The sequence below is a fragment of the Meles meles genome, chromosome 6 (assembly GCF_922984935.1).
Source record: "Meles meles chromosome 6, mMelMel3.1 paternal haplotype, whole genome shotgun sequence".
Lineage (NCBI taxonomy): Eukaryota > Metazoa > Chordata > Mammalia > Carnivora > Mustelidae > Meles > Meles meles.
In genome coordinates, this window is record NC_060071.1 from 134339875 (window position 1) to 134367632 (window position 27758).

At 48.1% G+C, this 27758-nt stretch overlaps 2 protein-coding genes across 5 annotated transcripts in view; both read right to left on the bottom strand.

Annotated features, from left to right (window-relative positions):
• TMEM63C (transmembrane protein 63C) overlaps nucleotides 1-4829 on the bottom strand; it is a 129785-nt gene extending 124956 nt beyond the window's left edge. The window contains exon 1 of the mRNA XM_046007622.1: nucleotides 4758-4829. The gene's annotated coding sequence lies outside the window, so the exon portion shown is untranslated. The remainder of the gene's footprint in view (nucleotides 1-4757) is intronic.
• Nucleotides 4324-24763, bottom strand: CIPC (CLOCK interacting pacemaker). Of its 4 annotated transcripts, none has more exons than XM_046007626.1 (4): nucleotides 24612-24763; nucleotides 18013-18200; nucleotides 11147-11316; nucleotides 4324-7891 (listed from the first exon to the last, which is right to left on the bottom strand). In XM_046007626.1, the coding sequence occupies exons 2-4, from the start codon at nucleotides 18146-18148 to the stop codon at nucleotides 7007-7009; spliced, it is 1191 nt and encodes a 396-aa protein (XP_045863582.1). In that variant the 5' UTR covers nucleotides 18149-18200; nucleotides 24612-24763; the 3' UTR covers nucleotides 4324-7006. The 4 variants fall into 4 exon arrangements, with proteins under 4 accessions (XP_045863582.1, XP_045863586.1, XP_045863585.1 ...); XM_046007630.1 differs by lacking the exon at nucleotides 24612-24763 and adding an exon at nucleotides 24458-24482; XM_046007629.1 differs by lacking the exon at nucleotides 24612-24763 and adding an exon at nucleotides 18337-18961.
• Nucleotides 24764-27758: the final 2995 nt, after the last annotated feature.

The following is a 27758-nucleotide window of genomic DNA, read 5'->3' on the forward strand; positions in this document are numbered from 1 at the left end:
GGAGAGCCGGTCCTGCCGCCGTGGCCCGGCCTGACTGGCACAAGCCACAGCATAACCAATGCTCTGAAAACGCTTCCAGAATGAAAGCAGCCTGACTGTGAAGCACGGCTTCCAAATATATCTCGACACAACAAGGATCACCTTAAAGGCTTTAGAAAAGGGTTTTCCCCTTCAAGTTATTCTGGCCCTGCGGCCCCGCCCACCGGAGCGTAAAAACCATCCTTGGAAGCTGCTGTCTGCACCACGCCTGACCTTCGAGGTCAGCGGTAGCTACCCTGGGAGGTTTGTTCTGGTGGTTCACTGCCTTTCCTTATGTGTGTTTTGCTGAAGTGAACACTCATTTGCATTTCCTGAGTAGCTAGGCGACAAGCGGGCAGCCCCGGAGCCCTGCTGGAGAGCAGAGGGGAGCTTGAATTCAGCACCGGGCGAGGGCCCCTGGGCCTCCAGGAACCAGGTTTTCCTGCATGTGTCAAATCTGAGTCAGGGCCCACTGAGGGTGCAACTCTTTCTATTTGTGGACATCTTTAAGTGTCTTCTCTTCCCTTGACTTTGAGACAGATTCTGAATTTGGGTAAGGGATGGGTAAGGACGGGTGACTGCAACCAGCGTTCAGGGTAGTTAGGGTTTTGCCATCTACAGGTGGTCACGGCTGGTGGCTTCTCAGCCGGGACCCTGGAGCTGCCATGTTCCTAGCCCCAAATGGAGGGTGGGCTCCAGGCCAAGGGCTCCCATCTGCCCCGTAGCGGTCAAAGGCTTTCGGAGGAGGGAGGGGTGGGTGGGGGCCAGAAAGCAGACAGCCACCTGTTCCAGAGACTGCTACCAGAAGGAGGGAGCCCTCCTCCAAGTCCCTGCGGTTTCTGAGGGAAAGTGAGTGAGGAAAACCGAAGGAGCCTCTTTGCACTCCAGCTCTCCCGCCGCTCGGAAGGGCCGGCTCCGGACACTGGGTATGCCTGCACGCGGGCTGGCCGCGCGCTCCTGCTTCCAGGTTTCAGACCCCCCTTCCTTCCCTAATAGCTTCTGCCCACTCGCTGCGTTAACTTCCTACTCCACAGGCTTTTCTCTCTCTTGCTCATCTTCTCCAGCTGCTGTAATTTGAGGCAGGAGCCATACAGACTGTTCTTCCAGATAATTCTCTAATGGCTTGCATAACCATCCTTGGGGGCTGGGGGGGGGGCGGGGAAGCCATGTGCTCCACAGAACCAAGCAGGAATTCTGAGTGGAAGAGGCCAGAGTGGTCACAGGACACCAGGGACGCACAGGATCCCTCCTTCTGGGAAACCAGTCAAAGGCTGGGTGGATACGTGCTATCTTCCCCCTTAGCGGGAGATGCGATTTTGGTAGAAGACAGTCTTCATTATTCCAAGCAAATGACAACCCGAGAGGGGCTGCTGGGTGTGGGTGAAAGGCGGCGGCCTCGCTGTGTGCATGGGTATAACCATTTGGGAGGCATCACTGTTCCTCACCTTACCGCAATCTCGGGATGCCAAGTGGACAGCAAGAATTGCTCCTTCCTAGGATAAAGGAAGCTGAGGTTGCGGAGACAGAGGCTGCTTCCGGCTGCCCCTTTCTCCTGCCTTTCCACTTGTGCTGTGTCGTCCAGGCGGACCTCATCCCCATCTCTCTTCTGGCATGTTTGCTAGTGGTGCCTGGAAGCCTGGGACCAGAACAAAGTCCTCAGAAAGCAGGAAGTCGGGGCACCTGTGTGACTCAGTTGGTTGAGCACCTGTCTTCAAATCAGGTCGTGATCTTGGGGTCCTGGGATCAAGCCCCGCACTGGGCTCCCTGATCCATAGTGGAGCCTGCTTCTCCTTCTCCCTCTATCCCTCCCCTTGTTTGTGCTTTCCCTCTAATAAATAAAATCTTCCAAAAAAAAAAAAAAGTAGGACCTCATTTACATGGTCTGTGCCCATTTACCTTAAAAATAATGTTAAGCTGGGGCGCCTGAGTGGCTCAGTGGGTTAAAGCCTTTGCCTTCAGCTCAGGTCATGATCCCAGTGTCCTGGGATGGAGCCCCACGTCGGGCTCTCGCTCCTCGGGGAGCCTGCTTCCTCCTCTCTCTCTCTCTCTGCCTGCCTCTCTGCCTACTTGTGATCTCTGTCTGTCAAATAAATAAATAAAATCTTAAAAAAAAAAAACTTAAAAAAAAATAATGTTAAGTCGGGGCACCTGGGTGGCTCAGTGGGTTGGGCCTTTGCCTTTGGCTTGGGTCATGATCTCGGGGTTCTGGGATCGAGCCCCGCATCGGGCTCTCTGCTCGGCGGGGAGCCTGCTTCACCCTCTCTCTGCCTACTTGTGATCTCTTTCTCCGTCAAATAAATATACAAAATCTTTGAAAAATAATAATAATGTTAAGTCAACCTAAGAGGCTCTTTCTAACACTCATAGAAACATCCTCCCTGGTCGGCGGGGAGAGGAATCTGGACTGAAATGCAAGCTAACTGACATGCCGTCCAACATATACAACCAGTTATCGTCCAGTTCAGATGAAAGGAGGGAGCTGTTTGCAGATGACTGACTAGGAAGGGCGTGATTTGATTTAACCCCACAGGATTCTCCTGTGGGGCTCATAATTCTTTGAGAGCAGGCTTTTTTATGGGAATTGGCAAATTCATGTTATCTGCAACCAGGCAATCACAAGAAAGGAGAAACCAGTGTGGACCGGCAAAATGCTTCCCTTCGAGCCACACAGAAGTTAAAAAGACGACAGAAAAATTTTAAATCATCTTACTAGAGCACTAGGGACCTGCTTTGGAGACAGCCCTGGTTGTTTTAAATCTGTTTATTTTATGGCTCACCTGTAACACAGCTAGAGAGCTTTCAAATGGTGAGGGCTGGGCAGAACTGTGGGGAGAACGAGTTCTGATCCTTCGTTACTCAGCCAAGAGGACCGATGCCTAGAGAGGCTCAGTGACTTACCCAAAGCCACCCAGTTTATGAGTAACAGAGGGGACAGGTGTACGCAGGTCCTTAGACCCCGTCGCACCAGGCTACAATCTGTCGCGATGCCATCCATGAGGTGGCTCCAACAGGCGTCTTAGGTGGACAAGTATTTCCCCATATGGGAATCACGCCATGAGGCGGGGGCCACAAACTCAAACAGCCATGCTCACCTAAATATCTCAAGATCCATTTGGTGTGGTCTGCCTATCTGAATGCCACTTCTTACGGGAAGATGGTTCTTGATTTCAGGAGGGACCTTCTCTAGCTATCTTGACATTTCATTTACCTGGTTTTACAGCCATACACTTTAAAGTTACTTAGAAAAATTATGTAGGACAGGGATGCCTGGGTGGCTCAGGGGGTTAAGCCTCTGCTTCGGCTCAGGTCATGATCTCGGGGTCCTAGGATCGAGTCCCGCATCGGGCTCTCTGCTCAGTGGAGAGCCTGCTTCCCCCACCTCTCTGCTTGCCTCTCTGCCTACTTATGATTTCTCTCTCTGTGTGTCAAATAAATAAAATCTTAAAAAAAAAAAAAAAAGAAAATTGTGTAGGACAGAAATAATGCTGTGAGAATTAGACTCTGGCAACCCTCCAGGTCTTTACGTGAGGATAAGCTTGTATTTTTCCAGTGTCTTAAAAATCTGGGGAGGGGTGGTTGGACTGGCCTTGGGGAGCAGGGAAGAGCAGAGCATTAGGAATCGAAGAAGCACGGAGGGAGGCCTGGAGTTGTACTTGCTAAGGACCTCCGTGGTAGGAAGAACTTGATTTAATGTGACGTTAGCTCACGCCAGCAGACAACTGTAGTTTCAACATTTGTGGAAGTATCAGATCAGAAGAAATAAATCCTTGGATTGTATCTGACTCTCATCCTCCCAACCCACCCAATATAAACCTCCAAGACACCAGGAAATACTGGACTATTCACTTGCCTTAAGATTGCCTGCATTTCAAGTTCACACCAGGTCCGTAGCTAATCCCAACATTCCCAGGTGACCTGAGTACATGTTTGAAACTTAATGCAAATATAGTTGAGCCTCGAACAACATGATACCCCACAGTTGAAAATCCATGTATAGGTTTGGGCTCTCCAAAACCTTAAATTCTAAAAAGCCTACTGTTGTCCAGAAGGCTTACCAGTAACAACAATCGATTAACACCTATTTTATACGTTCTATGTATGATGTACTGTATTCTTACAATGACAAGCTGGCAGAAAGGTTATGAAAACCGTTAAGGAAGCGACATGTGTAGCACTATAACGTCCTCATCAAAAGATCTTCACGGATAAGTGGGTGCCTTCAAACCCATGCTATTCAAGGGTCAAATGTACTTACTCTAGATTTCACTTAGTATTTTCAAGCACTTATAAAGCAAAAAGGCCGAATAGTTTTCAAGTAAGTGAATTTTATTTTTCTCTTACATTTCACAGTCAATTTCTACAAAAACTTCATTCTTCCTCAAAGGAATTCACATTTGGTAAATCTCTACCCTAAAGAATTCATAGCAGGAAAAAGACTTCAATATACGCATGAGAGTTACTTTTCTGTTGAAGGAATCATAGTAAAGTCAGACAATATGATAGTCAATAAAAAGCCATGAGTGTAATAAATTACAAATGTTATTAAACTCCGTTCCCATAACCAGTTCCATCAGCAGCTTTTTCTAGATGTGTCTCACCTCTGCCAACAAAATCTGCCAAAAGTTCTCGTTAAGTGTCGGTCTGAACCCAGAATCGCTTCTCACTCTCCGAAAGTAGTCCCTCTGCCCCAGTGCTTCATACCAGATCAAATCACACCCGCTAAGACCATCACTACTTACAGCCTCGTGCAACCAACGGAGATCCTTCTGGTCTACTCCCAGCTTCCTTCACGTGCCGATCTGGCGTGTGGCCCCAAAAGTCTGGGAGCCTCAGTGGACCTCTTCTTCCAAGAACTAGCTTCCCTGTTCGGCTTCATCTGCTTACAGCTCCACGAGGGAAAGAACACCCATGCTAACAGCCTACAGAGACTTCCAGCATGAAGTCACACGATCAGAGAAGAGCCAGGGACATGCTGCTTCCCCCTGCCACTCAGCAGTGCGGATCAATGGTGGCTTTCATCATCTTTCACCATAACAGGAAGGGAAATGCAAATCTTAAATCTAGTAAGAGTCCAAGAGGCTGATAGCTCCACAGAGGGTTTTTCCGATGGAATAAATTTGGTTCTCAGCAAGTGTGTTCAGATTTTTGACACTCAGTAAGACTCATGACTGGCGCCCAGGCTGTTCTGAAGGCACCTGTCTCTGTATCTTTGCTGCCAAATACCGTCAGCCAGAAAGGAAGCTTCCTCGCATGGTGCACGGAGAGAGCTGCCACAGCACCACATGGATTCAGGGGAGGCAAAGGGAGCAGGCCAAGAGGGGAATATTGAGAGGAGCCGAGAGACTGCTTAAAGACACATTCGCTGGGATTTTGAAACTCCTTCAGGAAGCAAATGGCAGGTAATAATTCTGCACTGATCAGGAGAGTGCAGGGATTTTTACCAAGCTATTTCTAAACCGGTCGTATCTAAGTCAATCAAGTTTAGTAACAAAGTGTGGGCAATCCGATGCCTTGAAATTTAAAAATGCTGTGACAGTTTAACTGCCAGGTAAATGTGAGCATTAGCTTCTGGCCTTGGTGAAACTTGAACATTTTTCCCTGCAGAAAATTTGAAGCTGCTCCTATGGAATTTCTTACTAAGGTAATGTGTGGAGATTTTCAAGAGGATGAAATTTTTAAATGAGATTCCAATGAGATAAAAGTCTGAAACGGCACTACTTAGGAATCCCATTTACCTCTACACGACGCTCCAAGAATTGGTCTCACCTGGAAATTGTTATCGCACCCTCCATTTCCAGATGAGCTTCAAATAACCAACCCCACACCTCTGGCTTTGCCGCCAACATCCAGGGCACAAAGGAGACACAGAAGACTTCCCCACAAGTGCCCCATGTCACTGTGACATGCGACAAATGAAAACACGGGATAGGAAAACACAATCAGCACGAAGAGTGGTTTCCAATGTTTTGGGCACTTCAACGTCAGGACCTCAGGATGGTTTTAATTCAAAGTCGATCAGCTTAGTAATTGCTCCTTTCCTCTTTTACAAAAATGAAAGGGGATAAAAAAGTGGCAGCAGAGAGTTAACTTACATACATTCTCAAAAGCCACAGAGTTATCTTTTGAGATTTTCACACATAAAACAGGTTGCATTGTTTCAAAAAGAGGCAGGGGTGGGGGTGGGAGCATACATTTCCAGAATCCTCCAACTCCCAACCAAGAGATGCTGGCCATGTCTACTTTCTTCAGAGTCTAAGTCAAAAAAGCAATTCAGCAATTACAATTCCAGATGGTACGGAATCCATTCCATACTTTAAAAATCTGAAGTATTTTGCCTACCAGTTTAGTGAGGAGAAATCTGGCTTGTGATTAAAGTGTAAGAGTTCACTGGTGCGACCCTCTCCCCTCGACTTTCCAGTGTAGGAAGAGAGCATCACGTGGCTCAGCGCGTGCACCCTGGGCCCAACCTGTGCCCGCAGCACTTTAGTGTTTGCCCAGATGGCACGATGCCTTGTGGAACGCGAGCTCGCCTCCTCTTTCTGTCTGTGACTAAGACATTCGAGGGAAGCTCCACAAAGGGATCCTTCTGTCACCTACTCCCTGGCTTGACAGGTGTCACTCTGTGTGCTCCTCCCTGTCACTGTACCCTTGTTCAGTGTGGGATGGTGGGCGGTGACAGCCACGAGAGCCCCACACAACCATCTCTCCTGCTTTGCCCCGTGACCCATCTAAGCACCTGCAGGCTAAGGAAAGGGGACTCAGGGCATTCACAAGCCTTCGGGGACTCAGGATCAGAGCCATATGTAAACTGTGCACAGACCACAGGTTAAGACAGCGGCCAGGTATCGGCATGTGGCTTCCTAAGTGAGCTGCCCAAGAGTCGAAGTGTAGAAGGAAAAGCTCTTACATAAGCTGTGGGAGACAGGAGTAGAAACAGCCAACGAGTTAAAAAGAACCACTCAAGTCACAAGAAAATATGCCTTCTGGGTTACATGTCTGGGTGGTCAGAGAACGCCTCCAGCTCACTGCCGGTGTGCCTAGACCCCGAGGCTAAAGATGCCTGCAGCTTGGCCCAGGCCTGAGGAGCCCTGCTCTTGGTGGCCTCGATGAACAGCTGGGTCTGCTCCTTCAGCTGGTCTAGCTCCACCTGGGTCGCCTGGTTCTGACGGATCAGCTCCTTGGTTTTCAGCGTGATCTCCAGCAGACCGGACTTGTGGAGCACGACCAAGGTATTCTGAAAGCGCCTGTGCTTGCTCTGCCGCTGCTCGGCGGCCAAGAGCTCGGGGCTGCGGCACAGGTGCTCGGCGGCCCACAGGGGCGAGCTGTAGCTGGCGGCCAGTGGCGACAGCGGGGAGCTGCTCTCGAAGCCGTGCAGCGTGCTGTCTGCCGCGCACACCGGGCTGGCGGGGGAAGCAAAGGTCAGGCTGGGGGCTTTAGCCACGTGGCTGCTGGACACCGGCTGAAGAGTCTGCGGGCTTCCACCTGCCACCAGAGAGGGCACGCCCTGCAGAGCGGAGTCCTCCGCAAGCTTGGCGCCCGGGGGTGCCGGCGCCGGGGGGCTGGGGGGCACGGCGCCAGGCTTGGTGGGCTCGCTCGGCCCAAGTCTCTCGGCACAGACTTTCTTCTGCATCCCACTTTCTCCTCTCTCTTCTGGGCTGAGGGAAAGGCCCCTTTTGCCTGGGTGGGGGGCGATTTTGGTGTAAGAATTCAGAATGGGCAAGTAGTTCCTGGAGTCCGACTTCTTCTCGCCAGCGTGACACGGGCTCACGGGAGACGGCACGGGCGGGTGAAGGAACAGGAGCTGCGGCTGCGCCGAGATCACTTCGAAGGACGGCTGGACGGTCCACGACTGGAGCTGGGAGGAGCTGCTGCCCTGCGAACAGAGGAGAGCCGCGCGCTGCGGTTACCTGCGGAAGGGGAGGCACTGGGAGCTCCTGTCAGGGACCGAGCTTCCCCCGCATTCCGGGGAGCCCTTCTCAAGAACAGGACTGGAAAAGGGGCCTGAAGATCCATCTGGGTCTGAGATCAGCAGTTTGGGTCTTGTTTTGTTTTGAACCTCAAGGGAAAACTGAAGGAACTCTATTACTTTTATTCCAGCGTTATCCCGCAGAAAGAGAAATTGTAGGTAGGCGAAGTAACCACAGGGTTAAGGTCACAATGGAGGCAATGAAAATATGGACAGTCTGAAGTCCTGACCGAAGTTAAAATGTGCTTATCTCAAGACAAATGTCTTTACACCCACGTCTGTCTTCACTTACCTGTCTCTGGCCCTTTCACCTGAAAATGACTTTTGATTAGAGAGGTACATATTGTCGTGGCCCGTTTTTAAGTTGGTGATGCTTGGTAACCAGAAAGCCATTCAAGACCACAGTGCTTACATGGTGCTTACTCTGGGGGGACACTGCATATGATGGCTTATGTGGGTGCTCTCATTTCATCTCCCTAGCGCCCATGTGGAGTTACTGCTTTTTTCTCACAAATAAGAAATGGAGGCTCAGAAAGTGGAAATAACTTACTTTAAGCCTCTAAGCTACTAAGTGACGGAGCTAGGGTTCCATCCTTGCTCGGACTCTGAAACCCATCCTAACCGTTCACTACTCAGCTTTTATTATGTTACCCCTCGATTATACATTTTTTTTATTCTTAAAGTACTGATTTAGATGGAAGTCTAATAAAGAAGGGCATGGCTATTTGTCCCCAATGTTTTAAAAGCCAGTCCAGTTCCAACTCGGTCCCAAAGATACGGGTGTAGATGAGGCTAGGAAGAGAGAACGCAGTGGAGGTTCTTAACCCTGGTGGGGCCATTTCTCTGAAGCAATCTCTGAACTCTCTTCCTACATCTGCATACCGTGTTGCGGCCATTTCAGCTTCCTGGATGCCTCGCTAGGAACTTTAAGCCAAGTTCAAGTATAGTTCATCTGCACAGAGTCTAGGATGACCCGGAAAATCCATTCTGGAGTCTGGCTGGGGTAATGCCTAAGCAATCAGGGCCAGGCCTAGCAACCACACTTTCTTGTCAGAGGTCCAAAATTAGAGGTCTTCTGAAGTAGAGATCAGCCTGGCCCACTTGGTCAGGAGCAAAACTTCAGGCTATCCCCCTAGTCACTTACACCACAAGGACAAGACCTATGAGGCAAACGGATCCAGAAACTAACTGGATAACTCATTACTCTCCCAAGTTGATTTCAGCAGCTAATGCTGAAATGCAGCTCTGCCTACTGTCCGCATAGATACTTAGCTTATCTGTTCTACTTAGGAGATCTGACAATGTGTTATTCACACTGAAATCATCTGAGGGAGCACGGGACAAGATTTTTGGCTTGGATAGGATCTCAGAATCATTTCACATAAAGCCTTCATGTTAAAGATGAGCAAACAGACGTCCACGGTGGTTAAACAAGGATGTGTAAGATCTCATGGTCTGGGGGCAGAGAGGGAACCAGACCTTCACAAGAAAAATACCTAAAAGCAAGCAGCAAATATCAAGACATTAAACAATATGCAGAGATTTTTTTTTTTTAAGTGTACGATTATTTTAATTTGGGGATGTGCTGGATTCAAGCATGTGTGAAAACACAAAACAAAACTCCTAGACTGCTCCTCTAGGTCAGCCTGCCCCGGAGCCTCCAAGCTCCTGATGGAGCCCAGCAGCCTTCCTTCCCCGCAGTCTTTGTCCTGAAGAATGCCGCTCTGCTGGAAAAGCCTACTCACTCCTCAACGGCCGGCTGCTCAGCCCTCGGGAGCTGCCAGCCGCGCCTACAACAAAGAAGGCACATAAACACAGACAGACACACAAGAAAGAGCGAGAAGGCAGCAGGAGAGGAAGGCGGGGAGGAAAAAAGCCAGGAGAAAAAAAAAAACCCAGGAAGCAAGTGGCGCTGGGCAGGGGGCTGCCTGAACAAACTCATGTGGGCTCCATCTCATGCCTTTATTCCCTCTCTTTGTTTCAGTAAGGACAACTGCGCTCCCAGCTGAGATGTGATCTGCCAAGGAAAAAGCTTCAAAAATTCTTAGTTCTTGGGGCGCCTGGGTGGCTCAGTGGGTTAAAGCCTCTGTCTTCGGCTCAGGTCATGATCCCAGAGTCCTGGGATCGAGCCCCGCATCGGGCTCTCTGCGCAGCAGGGAGCCTGCTTCCTCCTCTCTCTCTGCCTGCTTCTCTGCCTACTTGTGGTCTCTCTCTGTCAAATAAATAAATAAAATCTTTAAAAAAAAAAAAAAAGAATTAAAAAAAAAAATTCTTAGTTCTTTCCTCCAAGTCACTAGGTTGTCCTGGTGAAAATCAGTTCGTGTGCCCCTGTCATAACGAGGTAAACAGTTCTGATCTCAGGGTTTCCTGTCGGGCTCTCACCAGGTTCTTCCACCTAAGGTGGGAAGGTCAACCACACAAAGCCAGATTTCCGACCTCACCAGCCGCAAGCAGCCTCAGCAGTGGACCCACGTGAGAACTGATACCCTTTAGAGCAAAGAAGGGTGAGGTGCAATGTTCTTCAGCCGGGTTCATGTGACTGAATTCTCTGTTTCAAACACCGGGCTGAGCTCCCGTTTCCATCTCTAAATCTTCTTGTCTTCATATCCGACAATAATCACGTCATATGCATAGTTATGTAATCAAGCCCCAAACAGGGTACTTTCAATTCCACAACAATGCTGTGTGGCCTCTACTGGGACAGCCGCAGCCCAACTGAAGAGCTGCTTTCTCACTGACGACGCGACTTTGAGAGAACACGGAAATTGCCTCTACTGCTCAGACAAATAACTGCATCGTGCATCTCTCAATTCAAGGGCAACTCAAATTAAAAAGAGATTCTTTTGTTTCTACCCTCAACTCTGCCATATGTTAGAACGCACCGTGGAAGGTATGTCATTTCTGCTTCGTTCCTTTATTTCTGGGGTCTCTCTGGACAAACCAGGAATACAGAAATAAAGCAGTCCTACTGTGTGGAGAATGGGAACCAGGTCACGGTTACTGCAGTCCTTCTGAAACCACGGTCCCCGGGACAGAAGCACACATCAGTGTGGTTCCCATGGTCTGCTTCTAAAATCTCTCCTTGACGGAGAGGAAGAGCACTGTACAGAGGGAGCTCAGAAACTTGAATGGGCAGACACATCAGGAGACAGCAGTCCTCACCTGTTTGACCAGCACATTCTTCATGACGACCACTGGGGACAGCGCCGGGAAGGCACTGCCTGCGGTCTTGGAGTTCTGCCTCGGCCTGTCTTCTCGGCTCCAGCCTAAGGCGCTCAGCATGTCCTCGGACTCCATCTGCTCCGCCGAGCTCAGACACTCTGAGCTCCCATCTGCTGGGCAGAAGAATGGTCAGTTCGCATAGGATCCAGGCTCGGGGGCTCCTAAGCAGACCTTCTAAGGAGTTAACGGATTTCTCGAAATGGAATGGAACATTTGCGATATACGTTTTTTGTGAATTTTTCTGAAAGAGTCTTTAGCTTTCATTGTATTCTCAGTGGAATCCACACATGAACCCTCCTACCTCAAAAGATTATAAATCGCTACCCTAGGACAGCAGACTTCCTTTCTAAGTCTATTACAGACAAAAGCTTGCATCAGTTAGGGTTTATGTGAAAGTAATTAAAGCCAGCTGACAGGAGAAGCAGGGTGAAGGGTTCAAAGCTAGATCTTTACTTTCAAGAATCTGCTGCTGAGAGGGGAGGGACTGTGTGTGTGACCTGGGGCAGGATGAAGACCTTTAGAGGCTCTGGGCACCACAGGAAGAAGAATAAAGACAAAACCAACCTGTAAACCTCAAAACTTACATCCATGCTGAAATGTAAAGAGCTCCATCCTAAAATTTCTAATTGCACAATTCTGGGTAAGTTCGTCCAAGCTGAAATCTGAAATGTGTTTTTGTTAACCCCCCTCCACCCAACACCTCCAACAAAGGAGGTGCTGGTGTCCTAAATGCACACTTGAGTGCACCCCTGGGGATCCCGCACAAGGGGAGACAAAACGGCACTCTCTGGGGTAAAGCAAATGAGGGCGCCCCATGTGAAATCCATACAGAAAGGCCTTAATTAGTGACCTGCTGGAATAAGCCGGGAGCCTGCTCTAACCCTGCCAGCGAGGAGCCTGGGGATACACTAAATGCTCATCAAGAATCGCGGAGTAATGGGGCTGAGGCAGGACGGAAATGTGACTATAATTCAAATGAGCGTAAGTGTCAACCCTTGCATTTAATCAGAATGTCTAGAGATGTTCTCTAGAATTTACGGATGCTGGGGGCCTCCCTTCGCCTACTGAAGGACTGATCTGACGCCCAGGCAAGTGGATTTTCACAGGGCGCAAGGACTCCGAGTGTGCATCTCTAGCGAAGAACCAGGGCCTGAGACAAAGGACCTCAGAAGCAAAATGCATGCGAGCGCATGAATCTTGGTTTCTAAACGCCATCCTGCGCAAAAAGAAAAACAGGAATCCATGGAGAAACAGCTAAGTTCAGTTCAAGTGGGAGTGGAAAGTACAAGATGAGTCCGGACATCTTATTGTCCTAGAAAGCAAGGAAGTGCTCAAACACAAATGGGGTCAAGTCGGAAAGACACAGAACCATCTAGAAGGGGCTCCCATTGGCCAAGTTTGGGACAATTACACAGGACTGACAGACTGAATTACAAGAGCATTCCGTGAATCCGCAGCGGTGCTCAAAAGGTCTCCAGAAGTGTCTGTACTACTCTACAGAAGTGTGCCTGCTCCACAGAAGTGGCAGCCACTAACGTGTACAAGGAACGGTAAATCAGAGCACATTGTTTTCTAACTGTAACTTTCCCCCCCAAAGATTGTATTTATTTATTTGACACAGAGAGAGAGAGCACGTGTGCAGGAACACAAGCAGGGGGAGTGGGAGAGGGAGAAGCAGGCTCCCCGCTGAGCAGGGAACCCCATGTGGGGCTCGATCCCAGGACCCTGGGATCATGACCTGAGCCTAAAGGCAGATGCCTAATGACTGAGCCATCCAGGCGCCCCTCAGATCATGATTTTTCAGCCAAAAATGTAGTAAAGGATTCAGGCAAGCATTATCAGTGGTTGTTAAAATCACTGGTCAAGAGTTTTTGGGAAACAGGACAGTCACACAGTGTCAAAGTATCATTCCATAAACTATGTACTAATTACAAAGAGAAAAAAGTACTTTTCCAATAAAGCTATCTCATATAAGCTTACACACGACCTTAACCACGTGATCAGCCAGGGCATCACAAAGAACAGACAAACTCGGGAGTCTCATTATGTGCTAGGGGAATGATGTAACATCAAAAGTGCAGTATTCTGGTAAAAACGAAATGCTCATCCTGACTCTAATAATGGAGAGACTATCAGAAAAATCCAGAGAGTGAGACATTCTACAGAACAACAGGCCTAATTCATTCAAGTATGTCAGTGTCATTAAAGAAAACAAAGGGACAAAGGGGAGGAAGGAAAAGGCAAGGCAAGATGAGGACGTTGTTCTAGACTAAATCAGAAGAAAAAGGACAACTAAATGAAATGCACAATACTTAATTGGATCCTGGATCCAAAACCAACAAATCGACAAAGACAAACAGTTACAAAGGACATTATGGAGACAACAGGGAAAATCTGAATATGGGTTATGGCTAATTAATAACTGACATCGAGTGAAAATTCTTGGTTACAACCCTGACGCTGGAATTATTGCAGAAGAATGCTACTCTTTTAGGAGACTGGTACTGAAGTATATTTGTTTATATATAGATATATACGGTACAAACAGGAGGAGGTATGTATGTGTATAGAGACATACAGCAATATGGCAAAATGCTATCCCTCAGCGGATCTGAATGAGATATCTGTGATGGTCATTCCATTTTGTGTACATCCGAAATTTTTCAAAACATAAAGTTGGGAGAATAATTCAAATGGGAAAAACTACCTATGTTTTACAAATCCCATCACGCTCCAAGGTACTCGGAATGGTAACTCGGGCACTGATAAAACCTGGCAGTGGCCCAGGAGAGACCAGAGGCCCATACAAGGTCGCTCTCTGGGGTGTAACGATGATTTTTAATCCTACCTTATGTCTGAACAACACAACGCTTTTTTTTTTTTTTAAGATTTTATATATTTATTTGACAGAGAGAAAAAGAGAGATCATAAGTAGGTAGAGAGGCAGGCAGAGAAAGGAGAGGGAGGCAGGCTCCCTACTGAGCAGGGTCCTGGGCTCAATCCCAGGACCCTGAGATCATGACCTGAGCCGAAGGCAGAGGCTTAACCCACTGAGCCACCCAGGTGCCTCAACACAATGCTTCTTAAAGCACTTCGACATAGAGAATTAGGCAACTATCGGGAAAACCATCCAGACTTTGGGACACACTACAAAACATGTGACCTGACAAGGCTGAGACTGTTGGAAGACATACCGAAACGTCAACATCCTGGCCCTAATCGGTGGTAGGATTATGGATAATGTTTAGTTTCTTCTTTGTGTGTTCCTGAATTTCAAAGCTCCTAAAATGAGCACGTATTACCTTCAGGATATGAAAAAGAGATGAAAAACGAACGTGATAGTAAAAGAAAAAAAAGGGACATTAGGCCTACAATGTTTCCTAAACCGGTCTGATCATAGAAACACCAGAGACGTGTGTAAAAAGCAACAGAACCCACTTTTCAGGGCCCTCCCACCAACCTTCGCTATCATGATCTCCAGGAGAGGAGTCTGGTGATCAGTAAATTCTCCCTCAGAGAAGGAACCCGGCCCACATCTTGGTCTCAGATTTCTAGGCTCCAGAACTGTGAGATGACGAATGTGCTGTTTCAGCCACCCGGTTTGTGGACTGTTACAGCTGTCCTAGCGAACTTGTACACCACCCTAACCTATGAAGGTCTGGCTGCAATAACCTTAGCTTAATCACAGCAATACTGTTATCATTCAGATAACAGGAACTGCACACGTATCCACGTGCCCACCCAAACTTCAACCATAATCTTAGCCCAGGCCCTGATGAGTGTGGGCCAAAGGTCAGTATATACGGAATGCCAAAGCAAGGGAATCTTGTGGCTCTCTTATAGAACATCAAAAAGTGTGAAGAGCCACACCAAATGTAGGTTTTTTTTTAATTTTTTAAAAAGATTTTATTCATTTACTTTATTTTATTTATTTATTCTTATTAACATACAATGTGTTATTTGTTTTGGGGTACAGGTCTGTGATTCAACAGTCTTACACAATTCAGAGAGAGAGCACTTGAGGGAGGGAGAGCACAAGCAGCGGGGAGGGGCAGAGGGGAGAGGGAGAAGCAGACTCCCCAATGAGCAGGAAGCCTGATGCGGGACTCAATCCTGGGACCCTGGGATCATGACCCAAGCTGAAGGCAGATACTTAACCCACTGAGCCACCCAAGCACCCACCTCATGTAGGTTTTAGTTCCCACACAATATTTTCACTCCAGTGAAAATTTATTACACTCACAGTGTAGCAACTGTGAGCATCTCAGCTAACGTGTACTCCCCATCACTGACTACTCCTGATCAATTACTGAAGAAACAGATGAACAGATGAGGTGGATTTGGCTGACATTAACCTAAAGAATTCATCAGAGGGGCGCCTGGGTGACTCAGTGGGTTAAGCCTCTGCCTCCCGCTCAGGTCATGATCTCAGGGTCCTGGGATTGAGCCTCGCCTCAGGCTCTCTGCTCAGCAGGGAGCCTGCTACCCCCCCCCCCCTTCTGTGCCTGCCACTCTGCCTACTTGTGATCTTTGTCAAATAAATAAACAAAATCTTAAAAAAAAAAAAAAAAAGAATTTCATCAAAGCAGGCCACTTAAGTACTTTCAGCAACAGTGCTGAAAGGTAGGGCATCTGGAGTCACACAGCCTTGGATTCAAAACCCAGCTCTACCGCTGACCAGTTGCCTGATCTTGGAAATGATGTAATCCTTTTTTAGCAACATTTTTTTTTTTAATTTTTAAAAGATGTAGCTTATTTAGGGGCGCGTGGGTGGCTCAGTGGGTTAAAGCCTCTGCGTTCGGCTCAGGTCATGATCCCAGGGTCCTGGGATCGAGCCCCGCATCGGGCTCTCTGCTAAGCAGGGAGTCTGCTTCCTCCTCTCTCTTTGCCTACTTGTGATCTGTCAAATAAATGAATAAAAATCTAAAAAATAAAAAAAAGATGTGCTTATTTATTAGAGAGAGCGTGTGCACGAGCACGTGAGCAGGGGAAGGAGCAGAGGGAAAGGGACAAGCAGACTCTGCACAAGGGGAGCCTGAGGTGGGGCCTGACACAAGAGGCTCATCCCATGACCCAAGACCATGACTCGAGCTGAAATCAAGAGTGGGACACTCATACGACTGAGCCACCCAAGCGCCCCGGAAATCATGTAGTCTTTCTATGCCTCAATTTCCCCATCTGTCAAATGCGGAACGTAACAGTCACTTTCTTACAGGATAGCCGTTAGGAGTTATTTTATGTGAACTACTTAATGTGGCCCATGCCACAGTGTGCTGCAGCTGGGTCCCGCCAGCTCACACGGACTAAGACTGTACATCTTCTCTAATTCCCCCAATCTTCCCATCCCCTCATTTGGTAACATCGTATTAGTAGCTTGAAATTAATTGGTCCTGGTGAGATAAATGCACCATGGAAACTGGCAAACTTAGACATCAGGGGCTGGCTTGCCAGCCAGCCACTAGTTACACAGAACTTATACGGTAAATTCTATATAAATGTTAACATGATTATTATTACTCGGTAGATATTCCAACTCCCTTGGGAGTTTGAAAAGGCATTCTGCTAATTAAATGAGTAATACTGATGAGATTCCTTTAGCAACTGATGACCTCAGGGGAATCAGGACGGACCTGGGTGGCGGTGATCAGTATTGTTAACAAGAATCTCAGATGAGCCTTATGATGAGTCAAGCCTCAGAAATAATGCTGAGAGAGAAGAAAAACCCAAAGGGCTAATAAGCAGGCCCTCCTTCCCTGGACTGTCCTTATTCTAATCCTTCGATCAGGCTGGTACTCTGTTCCTCTCTGAGCAACAATCTATTTTTAATTTGGCTTCGCATGCAGCATGCCTACAGGGAGAAAACACACCAATCTAGGGATGAGAGAGTTCTAATTTTCCTAACAGCTGCATTTTGCACTATAAATTAATAAATCAACAAGATGGATTGATGAGTCTCTGTGAAGCTGGGTAACATAAATCTTCCTCTAGCAGAGGGCGCTACTCTCAGCGTGCTGACCCAGCCAGGAACCCCTGGCATCATCTCTCTGCGTCCTCTCGGCCAAAGATGCTGATACTCTCAAGCCATATTTAAGCCATTATCCTCAAACCTGGAAGTAACAGCGCCCGGGACAAAATTAAAAGATTCGTTGTGCAGGCAGCTAGCCCTTTCAGATAAGGTTTAAAACAAACTAGTGAGGAAACCTGAAAACCATTCTACTTGCTGGTCTCGAATAGAGCCTCCAGTTTGGAACTGTACTGAGGGGGTCTTAGTTCAAATGCAAAAAAAAAAAAAAAAAAAAAAAAAAAATCTGTCTAAATGCACAGATCCTGACAGGGGTGGGTTGTGGGGGGAAATGCTTTTAAACATGGCAAAATTACTTTCTTAGTGAAAAGGGTTATCTAAAATTATATACTATTTCTGTTTCATTTGCTAATAGTGACACCATGCAGCAGTCCGTTTTTTCCAGCAATGTAGCTACTCCTCTGGAAAAGGAGCAACAGAATTGTATTTAAGTATTTTTTCCCCAGTAACCACTTGCAACAGTTGGACATGTAAGATTTAAAGTTGAGAGAGTCTGAGTTGAAAAAAGATGGCAGATCATTCCCTCAAAACTAACCCCCGGTGACTCTGACGGGTAGCCCACAACACGGGCACCAGAATTACCGTTTTAAGACGTAAGACCAGTCAGTTATCCTACACATGAAAGCTTCCCACATTTATCACACAAATTTTAGGGAGGACATTTTTAGGAGGAGTTTTAGGCAAATCATTCACTGCGATGTGGAAGGAAGAAAGTATTTTTAACCTGAAAATCCGGAGTCCTTATCTGACTCAGCAGCTGCCATGCCGTGTTGACGAGCCGCCTTCTTCATCTCTGTGCCTTTGCCCAGTTTGGCCGAGAGTCTTCTGGGGCTCTCCCTGGACGGGTTTTTCCTCTCCATGTTTTACTGGGCTGGAAGTGGATTCATCAGTCCTCCTTTCAACTGGGTTGCCCTGGGGAAAACAACAATTATGTAAGAAGACAGTGCCTGGAGAGCGGACACAGGTGATCCTGCCGGTGAGGAAAGTGAGGGCAGAGAACACTGGCCTCGCCCACTTCCTCCGTATTTTCTCAGAGGCCTGCGCTTACCCGGGCTTCAAGTTTGCTGCATAGAAGAATGGTTTCCACCCAAAAGGAGGTTCACTGTCCTCTCCTGCCCTCAAATTCCATTACAAATTCAGGGCACACAAACCACACTCAGAGGAAGCTTTGTAAACTGCTAACAAAGGCACACTTGATTAGGCTTTTTGGAAGGGGCAACTCCCCCTGCTCCCCGAGGAAGGGAGCAGAGGTGATGCCCATCCTGGACAAGGCTTGCCTTCCCAGCATGCACTGGCAGGCCCCGGACAGTAGAGTTGTTCTAATTAACCTTCACTTCTTCGGATGAGGTTCTGAACACAACTCTTCATATGTGCAGGCTACGTTTTGGCTTAAAAAGAACTTTCTGCACAAATAAGACCATGTATAATAATGCTTTGATTCCATACAAGTCCACACGCAACGTTACTGCTGTAAATGTCCTCCGCCGTTGCTCCTCCATTTTACAAAAGAGGAAATTGAGGCTCAGGGTAAGGGGCACTCATTTAGAAAGTTATCTATCCAGCGCCCACTATGACGCAGGCCTTGTGCTAGGACCAACACCAAGTGCACACAAGAGACATGGTCAGCACCTTGCTGGAACTTATGGTCTGGAGAGCCAGACAGACACTAATCAAGTAATCATACAATTATTTAGTCACTTTTTTTCCCAAAGAATTTATTTATTTATTTGACAGAGAGATCACAAGTAGGCAGAGAAGCAGGTAGAAAGAGAGAGAGAAGGAAGCAGGCTCTCTGCTCGGCAGAGAGCCCGATGCGGGACTCGATCCCAGGACCCTGAGATCATGACCTGAGCCAAAGGCAGAGGCTTAACCCACTGAGCCACCCAGGCGCCCCGTTTAGTCACTTTTTAAAAAAGATTTTACTTATTTATTTTGAGAGAGATCATGAGTGGGGGCGGGGAATGGGCAGAGGGAGAGGGAGAAGCAGGCTCTCTGCTGAGCAGCTGAGCAGGGAGCTCAGTGTGGGGCTCAATCCCAGGACCCCAGGATCATAACCTGAGATGAAGGCAGACCTTTAACTGACTGAGCAACCCAGGAGCTCCCCTAAATCACTATTTTTGGTAACAGTTATGAAGGGGAGGGGCTAAAAGCGGTTGGGGGCGGGGCAGGTGGTACTGGGCAAGGGAAAGCCTTCCTGAGGAAGTGATGTGTAGCCGGGATCCAGAGGAGTTAGCCGGGGGAAGGGCAGTGAGTGGGATGTGGCCCTGTGAAGGCCCTAAAGGAGCAAAGAATCTGACACATTCAAAGAGCTGAGAGGCCAGGGAGGCCAGAGCATGGCGCAGGGGGGTAGAAGGCCATGCACCTGTGCCTAGAGGGACTGGTGGGGGCCAGGCAGGCAGTGCCTTATAACCCATGGTCGAGCAGCATTTTCAAAGCATTTTGGGTGCTGGACCGAGTTAAAGTGGAGAGAGGCGAGAGGCACTGAGATCGTGCAGATACTACCACAGAAGCCCCGGGGAATTAAAGCGGTGGTAGTGCTGAAAGGACAGAAGGGAACAGACCGGAGGTAGGTTTAGAAAGAAGGGGCTTGGTGACTGCATGTTGGGGGGTAGACGGTGGGACCATTTCCTAGGCTAGGCAGCCCAAGAAGGGTGCAGAGGGACTCGGTGGCGTGGCTAGGACAGTCCAATCTTGGCCATGTAGACAGAAGTGGCTGTGGGTCACCCAAGTGGAGAGGCTGGGGAGGCTGTCACATGCGCAAGCTGGGAGCCCAGAGAAGCTAAAGAAGCCCAGACCTGGCCCAGTGACACACGAGTCCACGGTGTATCCAGAACCTGGCTAACAGTGCAAAGAATGAGACAAATGAACCCTTCGGAAGGCTGGCAGAGGCTGAGAACATTCCAAATGTTTTAACAAGGCCATCTGCGTCCCCGTGGAACGGCAGAGATAAGGATGGTATGGTAAGAACACGAAGGTTATTGGGGGGGATAGAGAAAACAGGGAAAATGGCAATGACGGTGACAAATGGGTAGGCGCTATGGTCTGAATGGTTGCGTGTGGTCCCTCCCCCGCCCCCACCCCGCCCCGACTTTGTATGCTGAAATCCTAACCACCACCATCCCCAGAGGATGGCAGTCTGAGGTGGGGCCTTTAGGAGGTGCTTAAAAGAGCAGAGCGGAGCCCTCCTGAATGGGGTGAGTGCATTATAAAGGCGACACCAGAGAAACGCCTTGCCCCTTCCACCACAGGACAGCAAACACTCTGTGACCCAGAACATGACTGTGCTGGCCCCCCGACCTTGGACTTCCAGCTTCTAGAACTGTGAGAATACATTTTTGTTGTTTGTAAGCTACCCAGTCTATGTCGTTTTTTACCGCAGCATGAACGGACAAATACTAGGTCCAAGGAATGCCTGGTGAGGCTCTAAACCACAGTGCCCTTGCGCCTCCATCCATCTGTCCTTCTGAGTGGAGAGGAACACGAGCTCCCTGCCAAAGGGCACTGTATCTGGAATATCCCTGAAATGTCAAGTCTGAACACTTCTCTAGCAGAGGATACGGCGAAGAACATCACCTACACCAGAAGCAGAGGCGTGGGTCAAGATAAAATTAAAGACAAGGATGTTTACAAGCTTCCTGGAGCAACCCTCTTGCTCCTACTTTTTTGCATGCGGTAGAAGCAGACTAAAGGGAACTTCTCTGAATGAGACTCAATTTTAAGCACAACTCCAAGTAAGAATTATTTTGTATCCTATCTAACTCATTCAAGGGGACTGGCTTCCCCCATTCAATCCATGTCATACCAAGCACTCTTGGTCACAAGTGAAGTCCTATGTGCATAAGAGAAACAATGATACTGTCCCCCCTTGCACAGCACAATGTGCAAGGTAGCGCCTCTACTGCGTGGCTATGAAATTGGACAGCGTAAATAAACCAGTTCAAAAAGGAAACCAAGGGGCATGCGGGTGGCTCAGTCATTAAGCGGCTGCCTTCAGCTCAGTTCATGAACCCAGTGTCCTGGGATGGAGCTCCACATAGGGCTCCCTGCTCAGCAGGAAGCCTGCTTCTCCCTCCCCCAACCGCCTGCTTGTGTTCCCTCTCTTGCTTTGTCTCTCTCTGTCAAATAAATAAATAAAATCTTTAAAAATTTTTTTTAAATTAAAAAGTAAAAAATAAATAAAAAGGAGACCAAAATGTAAGGAGACCAAAATGTAGAACTGTATGTTTCATTAAATCAGGAAACTTTCGAATGGAACCCAACAAATGTGCATAGTTTCATTTTCCTGAAGTAACACCACCGAAAGGGAACAGGAAGCTTCTTCAAAACGGACGGAGCTGTAGCTTGTGGATGGGCCATCAGCCTTCCAGAAGTCTGACCCTGCTCTTTAGACCAGGAAGGTAGCTCGTGTGTGTTGCACCTAACTGAGCGCTTGGGAAAGTTTTTACATTACCTTACTAGATATGAATTATTTTACACGCATTTTAGATAAAGCATCCCAATTTAGTCTACAGTCCTTTTGATAAGACAACCAAAAAGGGTTGCTCCTGTTACACAAGTGTGGCCAACGGAGCTTCAGAAGATACACAGGAATTTTCTGGCTCATTAAGAAGGTGCATACTTGTGGAATCAAAACGCAAACGTTGACTAATAGGCTAAAAGGAGAACAGATGCAAAAATGTTAAATCCTAGAGAAGTGGTAGCAGTTGGAAATAAAGAATGCATAACCCACCTCGGAAGAGCGCATGGACTGCTTTGAATGTGAAAGTGACTAAAAATATGAAAGCCTCTGTCCAAAGCAAAGTTCTTTTTTTTTTTTAGCAAAGTTCTTTTTAAGCAACAGAAAGCCTTGGTGTCTTAGGAAGGTGGGATGGACTATGAAGGGCTACATTATCCCTCCTTGACCTCGCTTCTCTGAGAGGAGAGGCACCACCGTCCTGGGAGGGACGCGGGGGAGTAAGTCAGTGAACAACAGACCCGCTCACGCACAGCACAATTCAAGGCCCGGGACAGAGAAAAGCACACAGTGATGGCAGTTACCCCACTGCTCTCAAACCCAGAGCCATCCAAATGGCAGTTTGAAAACCTCAAGATTTTTTTTCCTCCTCAATATTATTTTACAATCAAGGCAGATGCTCCTAAGCAGACTAGCGGTGGAAATTGGGTTACTCAGCTCTTACCCACCGTGCCATGTCCTGCTTCCTGGCACAGACTGGAAACCACTAACACTGCTTTACAAACATCTGAGATCCTCACATGCCTGACTCTCCATGGAAAGGACTCCAGCTTAAGTTCCCCCAGACTGTCAGAATCGACCTAATTGGGCCTCTTCTAGGTACATATGTGACACATTGTCCAAAACGTTCCCGGGGGAATAGTACACATAAAACTCATAATAGAGAGTGAATCAATAAATACAGAAGTTTATATAAATAGGGATAACATAAAATTCTAACTAGCGCTCTCCAGCACTTGGCTTATTTCTGCACTCCTTACATTCCAGTCCAGTCATCTGTCTCCTCAACCTCGAGTTGTTTTTCATCTTTGCAACCTTAACCCCCCAAAACTAATGTGTGAGGTGCTCAACAGAATAATACATTCCAGCAAATCTTCTGTCCTGCCGAGCCCCGCTGACGGCCTCACAGCTTAGCTGTCATTGAAATACCCCAACAGCTTGAAGGTCATGACCGCGCGTTTCCAAACACCATGGTTGTCTCAAGATTTAACTTCCAGGTCTGGTCTCCTGGGGGAAACAGGTACCTCATTTGCCCCTTATTCTAAGGTGAAACCTCAGGGATCAGTCCACCAACCGAATTAAATGTTGTCTAATCCAGAAACAATCTTTATAGAGATTTAGGCTTATAATAAAAGGGGGAACCAAGGTTTACAAAGAAAGGATCTGAAATGCTGCTCTCAGACTTTCCTTTTATAGACACTTGGCAACTTTCCCAAGAGCTCGAGTTCCCTTTAAAACGTATCACATGGATAACATGCGTGCATGGACGGAGGTGTGAGGTGAAACTCAAGCAGAGGCTTAAATATGAAAAAAGCACAAGGCTGGAGAAACTAAGACCTTACCACCCAGAAGATCATGAGTAAACCCAGTTATAATTAGAAATAATATTACTAGGCTTTTCCTTGAAGTTACTTTGTCTTCGTCTCCATGTGGGAGATACCATTCTGGGGAAATGTCTGTGTGCTTTAACAGAGGGAAGACACGTTCCCCCGCCCCCCACGGAAATCTCAAATACTCATTTTCCCCTTCGCATCCATTTCCATTCTCCAACTCGGCTGCAAATTTATGTCAAAGATCCTGAACCCCGATTCCATACAATGTCCTCTGTCTGGAACCAGATATGGCTCCCTCCATTCTCCTCTTCCAAAGAAGAGATAAGATGAGCGAAATTCTCCAGATCGCCAGCTTCCAGAAGGGTTCACAGTAACAGTGCCCACCTCCCCATTCGCACCAGCCCACGCTGCATCTGTGCCAGGCAGCAGGAGCACGCTCCAGGCATCCACCAGCCTGCCAGCTCAGCAGGGCAGAACTGGGCAGACCCTAGGACCGTGCTGTGACTGGCACACCACCAGACTCCCAGGGCAAACGCCCAGGCAATGTGTACTGCCAGGACTTGGGCAATCACAAGAAGCCTGGCTGCCGCCTGGGCCCTGGGCCTGGATCAGAACTCCCCGAAACCCACTCACCAACCACTAACTTCTTACTTGGCACTGCGCACCGTCTCCCCCACCTCCCCACGACCCGGCACCATATCTGGCAAGCTGGCCACCCAGGAGAAACCTGGGTGAAACCAGCCAAATGGGTGACATCAGATCTCTGCAAAAGACAGCACACCTGCGTCCCGGGCCCAGGACAGGGCACTATGTCCATCCCCTAACTGGAGGCCCAGGACCCTCACCGGGTAACAGCCCAGTTCCCATTCACCTGCCCGTTACCTGCCCCTCTGCTCAGAGCCCTGCAGGCCTGCGGGCTTTCCGCCGCTGCCTGGACGCCCAGGAGGGATAGACCCGGGCCCACCCGCCCTGACTGGGTACACTACTCGCTGCCCATACAAGTCCCCTCCCCACACACAGCCCCCAGACTCCCGCCACCCCCTCTCCTACGCAGCCGCGCCCCTCGCAGCAAAAGCAACCAACTAAAAGGGAAACAGACGCACCGCCTCCTGCTCCCACCCTTCGGCCCTCTGTCCCCCGAAAGTCCCGTCCTCTCTCTTGCCTACGTCGCTTCCCTTCTCTCCCCTACTCCTGCCTCCTTTCCCCACGCTCCCCGCGCGAACCTTTGGCCCCCGGACCCAACCCTCCCGCTCTCACCTAGGGCCGAGGTCGCCTCTCCACGACCGGCCCAGCGGGTCAAGCGGCGCATGCGCGAGCCCGGCCCCGCGGCTCCATGACAACCCCGTCGGCGCCGGGTCTCAAGCTATTCCCCACCAGCTCCCGCCTCCCGCCCATTTCTCCTCCCTCCGCCTCCGCGGCGGGGTTCTCCGGCCACGTGACTCGACTCGGAGGACCCGGCACCATGGAGACTGCCGAGGTTCTCCTAGAAGGGCCCCCCAACCGGAAGGCGAGGCGGGCACGCCTCCCGGGGAATCGCGGACATCCCTAAGAGGCCTGAGCTTTCTCCGCGGAAGGCGAGCGTCTCTATGGTTGGTTCCCAGGGTTCGCCGCCATTTTGTGCAGGGGACCTTGAACTTAGAGCCGCTGGGGCACGGCTTCGAGGCGGGGCTTTGAGGAGACACGGGTGGGCGGGCTTCTAGCAGACAGAGCAGGAGGCGTGATTCTCCTGCGGGAGCGGGTGGCGGTTGGCCAGGAATGGCTCTCTCGGTTTGTACGCAGGGACACCCTTAGGATTGGGGACCGGGACTGGCCTGCTGACGTGCACGTGAGGCCGAGGCGGTGGCGTCCGGCGTGGGAAGGCACGCGCGCACCCTCGCCGCAGTCTGGGCCTGGCAGGGGCGTTCCCCAGCGCCCCGCGCTTGGCTCACGTTTTTGCCACGCCTGTCGGGGCGGTTGGCTGGCATTCCCCGCCACCTCTGGAGCCAGCCCTCCGTGACGCAGAGACGCAATCTATTTCTGCTGGATGGTTTCACGTTCTTTGATGTATGGCTCCCTTTGTCCCGGGCCACTGCCCGAGCTGCTGGGTTTTATATGGTTACTGCCTCTCCTACCAGCTTTTGGTGAAGTGTGACAGTGAGCACACTTGTAATAGCTAAAGAAAAAGGGGTTGGGATCAATTCTCTTGCATCGGATCAGTGAGGGCTATTAATTTACTAATTAGAAGAAAGGTGAATTTGAAGAGACCGACAGTGGAGGCAAGTTCTAGAGCTGCCCTGTCCAGTCCGGTAGCCACTAATCACTAGGAGGTATTGAACTAATTAAAATACGAAATCTCGGTTTTTCATTTGCACTAGCCACATTGTAAACGCTCAATGACCACGTGTAGCCAATGGCTACCTTACTGGGCAGTGCAGATTATAGCACATTGCCAGAATACACAAGAGTTGTATCCGATCTATCGAGCTGATCTAGATCACGGGACCGGGAAGTGGCCTGGTGTTGGTAATCCAAGCCTTTGTAAAAAAAAAAAAAAAAAGCTGCTAGGTCATGGTTAATCACGTTAGTCCTCTAGAGACAGATAATGCTAATGCATTGCTGCATATGAATATATTTATTAGCATAAGCCCCACCAACAAATAATAATTGAATGCCTACAGCATGTAAAGCTTTTGTTGAGGGGATGGAGGGAGTGAAAACAATAGTTAACAATTATCGAGTAATTAAGAGCCAGGCAGCTTTACATGCATTCTCTTAACTGTGCTTCTGCAAATTTATGAGGTTGGCCCTAGTATCTTTGTAGCTGATAGATGAGAACACTGATGACAAAAACTACTAAGTCCAAAATATTAACCGTTAACCATATTGCTTCTTTTGGGGGCAGAAGAAAACAGTCTTTGTCTTCAGATACCTTAGACTCTGATAGGGGAAAGACATGTTCTAATAAATTATATGAGAATGTGGTAAATGCTGGAGGATTCTGAACAGAAGCTAATTAATAAAATCAAGGAAGAAAAAAAAATAGCCTTCAGTTGTTTTTTGTTGTGGGAGAAGGAAGAGAGCAGAAGGTAAAGCTTTAAGAAGGGCAGATAAAAGCTGGATTTACTGAAAGTGAGTTGGATATAGTTGCATGTAATGGAAGTAGACGAGGATATAATTCATACCAGACAAAAGAGAATAAATGAAAGAAGCCAAAGCATGAGGATTATTTTAGTCCTCCAAAGGTGCAAGGAAACCAGACTTAACCTGATTTTACCTATCCTCTGAGCACCCGTGGTTTAGCAATAACTTTCAAAGGCAAGTTTGTTAGTGGAATCAAATGAATCAGACCAGTTTACTGATAGGTGTAATTTTTATTGAGTATGGTTCACTATCACTAATACCACTAAGGATACAATATAAGAAATTATGAAAACAGGCAGTTTTTTAAAAAAGTAATATTTTTCGATAGCCAAACCAATGTAAAAAATTTTCTTCCTGGCTTCGTTAATTTGCCAGGGTTTGTAAGTCAGCGTCTTGGTTCATAGTTTCCTGGAGCGTGGCTTCTTTAATCTTTACTGTCACTCATATTTAGGCTATGACAGGGAGTGAGTTTCCCAGCACAATATCTTGCTGTAGAATCCTTTTCAGTTCTAGTCCTCAGTACCAGTTGTGGTTCAAGATTCATTTTGCCGCCACCACTACCAGCAGGGGGAGACCTGCTCCCTTAAATGCTGCACTCAAGGCTTTGTAAACCGGCTTCTTTTCCTTTCTCCTGTCATGGAATGCCAGTCTGGGGCCAGAAGCTGCCCTTCCATCCAGCCTATTTCATTAAGTTGTTAACTTCCCCGTCCACGTGAGGAATTGCATTTTCAGTGCTGCATAAAGGATGCCATGAAGAGTCAACCTTGTGCTGAGTTTCATTTGAAGAAATTTTCAAGCATACGATATAGTATATAAAATACTTGTAAATAGTCGCTTAATACTTATTTTAATATTTAAAGTTGACTTTAAAATTAAAGTTCATTTAGAACTATTTTAAAGTAATTCAGAATAGCATAATAGCAGCGAAAGTATTCAAAAGATCCGGTTTCAAATCCCTGCTCCTATCAATACCATTTTCTAAAAGAAGGGCATTTTTACATCTTCCCCCACATAGACAAAGGAAGGAGGAGAGGCCATCATCTCATGATTTGAAAAATAATTTCTCCTTCATGAAAAATTCATTACATGATTCTTATTTTTCCAGTGTTGCTGAGGACCCGTGAAAACATCACCCTAAGGACTGGCATAATTCTTGGACCAGCTTTTGAGAACCATCTATTTTATTTTTCCAAACCTTAGTCCGGCCATCTGTAAAATAGTTATCCTCTAGTCTGAATCTAGCATTATTAGCACTGACCTCTTCATAGTGTTTTAAGAGGCTTT

Excerpts from the sequence above, each read along its gene's own strand:
- CIPC (XM_046007626.1), bottom strand. The coding sequence starts at position 18,148 with ATGGAGAGGAAAAACCCGTCCAGGGAGAGCCCCAGAAGACTCTCGGCC. Across the intron at positions 11,317-18,012 it reads TAAGGACTCCGGATTTTCAG|ATGGGAGCTCAGAGTGTCTG; the intron begins GTTAAAAATACT and ends TCTGCCCAGCAG. Across the intron at positions 7,892-11,146 it reads AGAATGTGCTGGTCAAACAG|GGCAGCAGCTCCTCCCAGCT; the intron begins GTGAGGACTGCT and ends CTCTGTTCGCAG.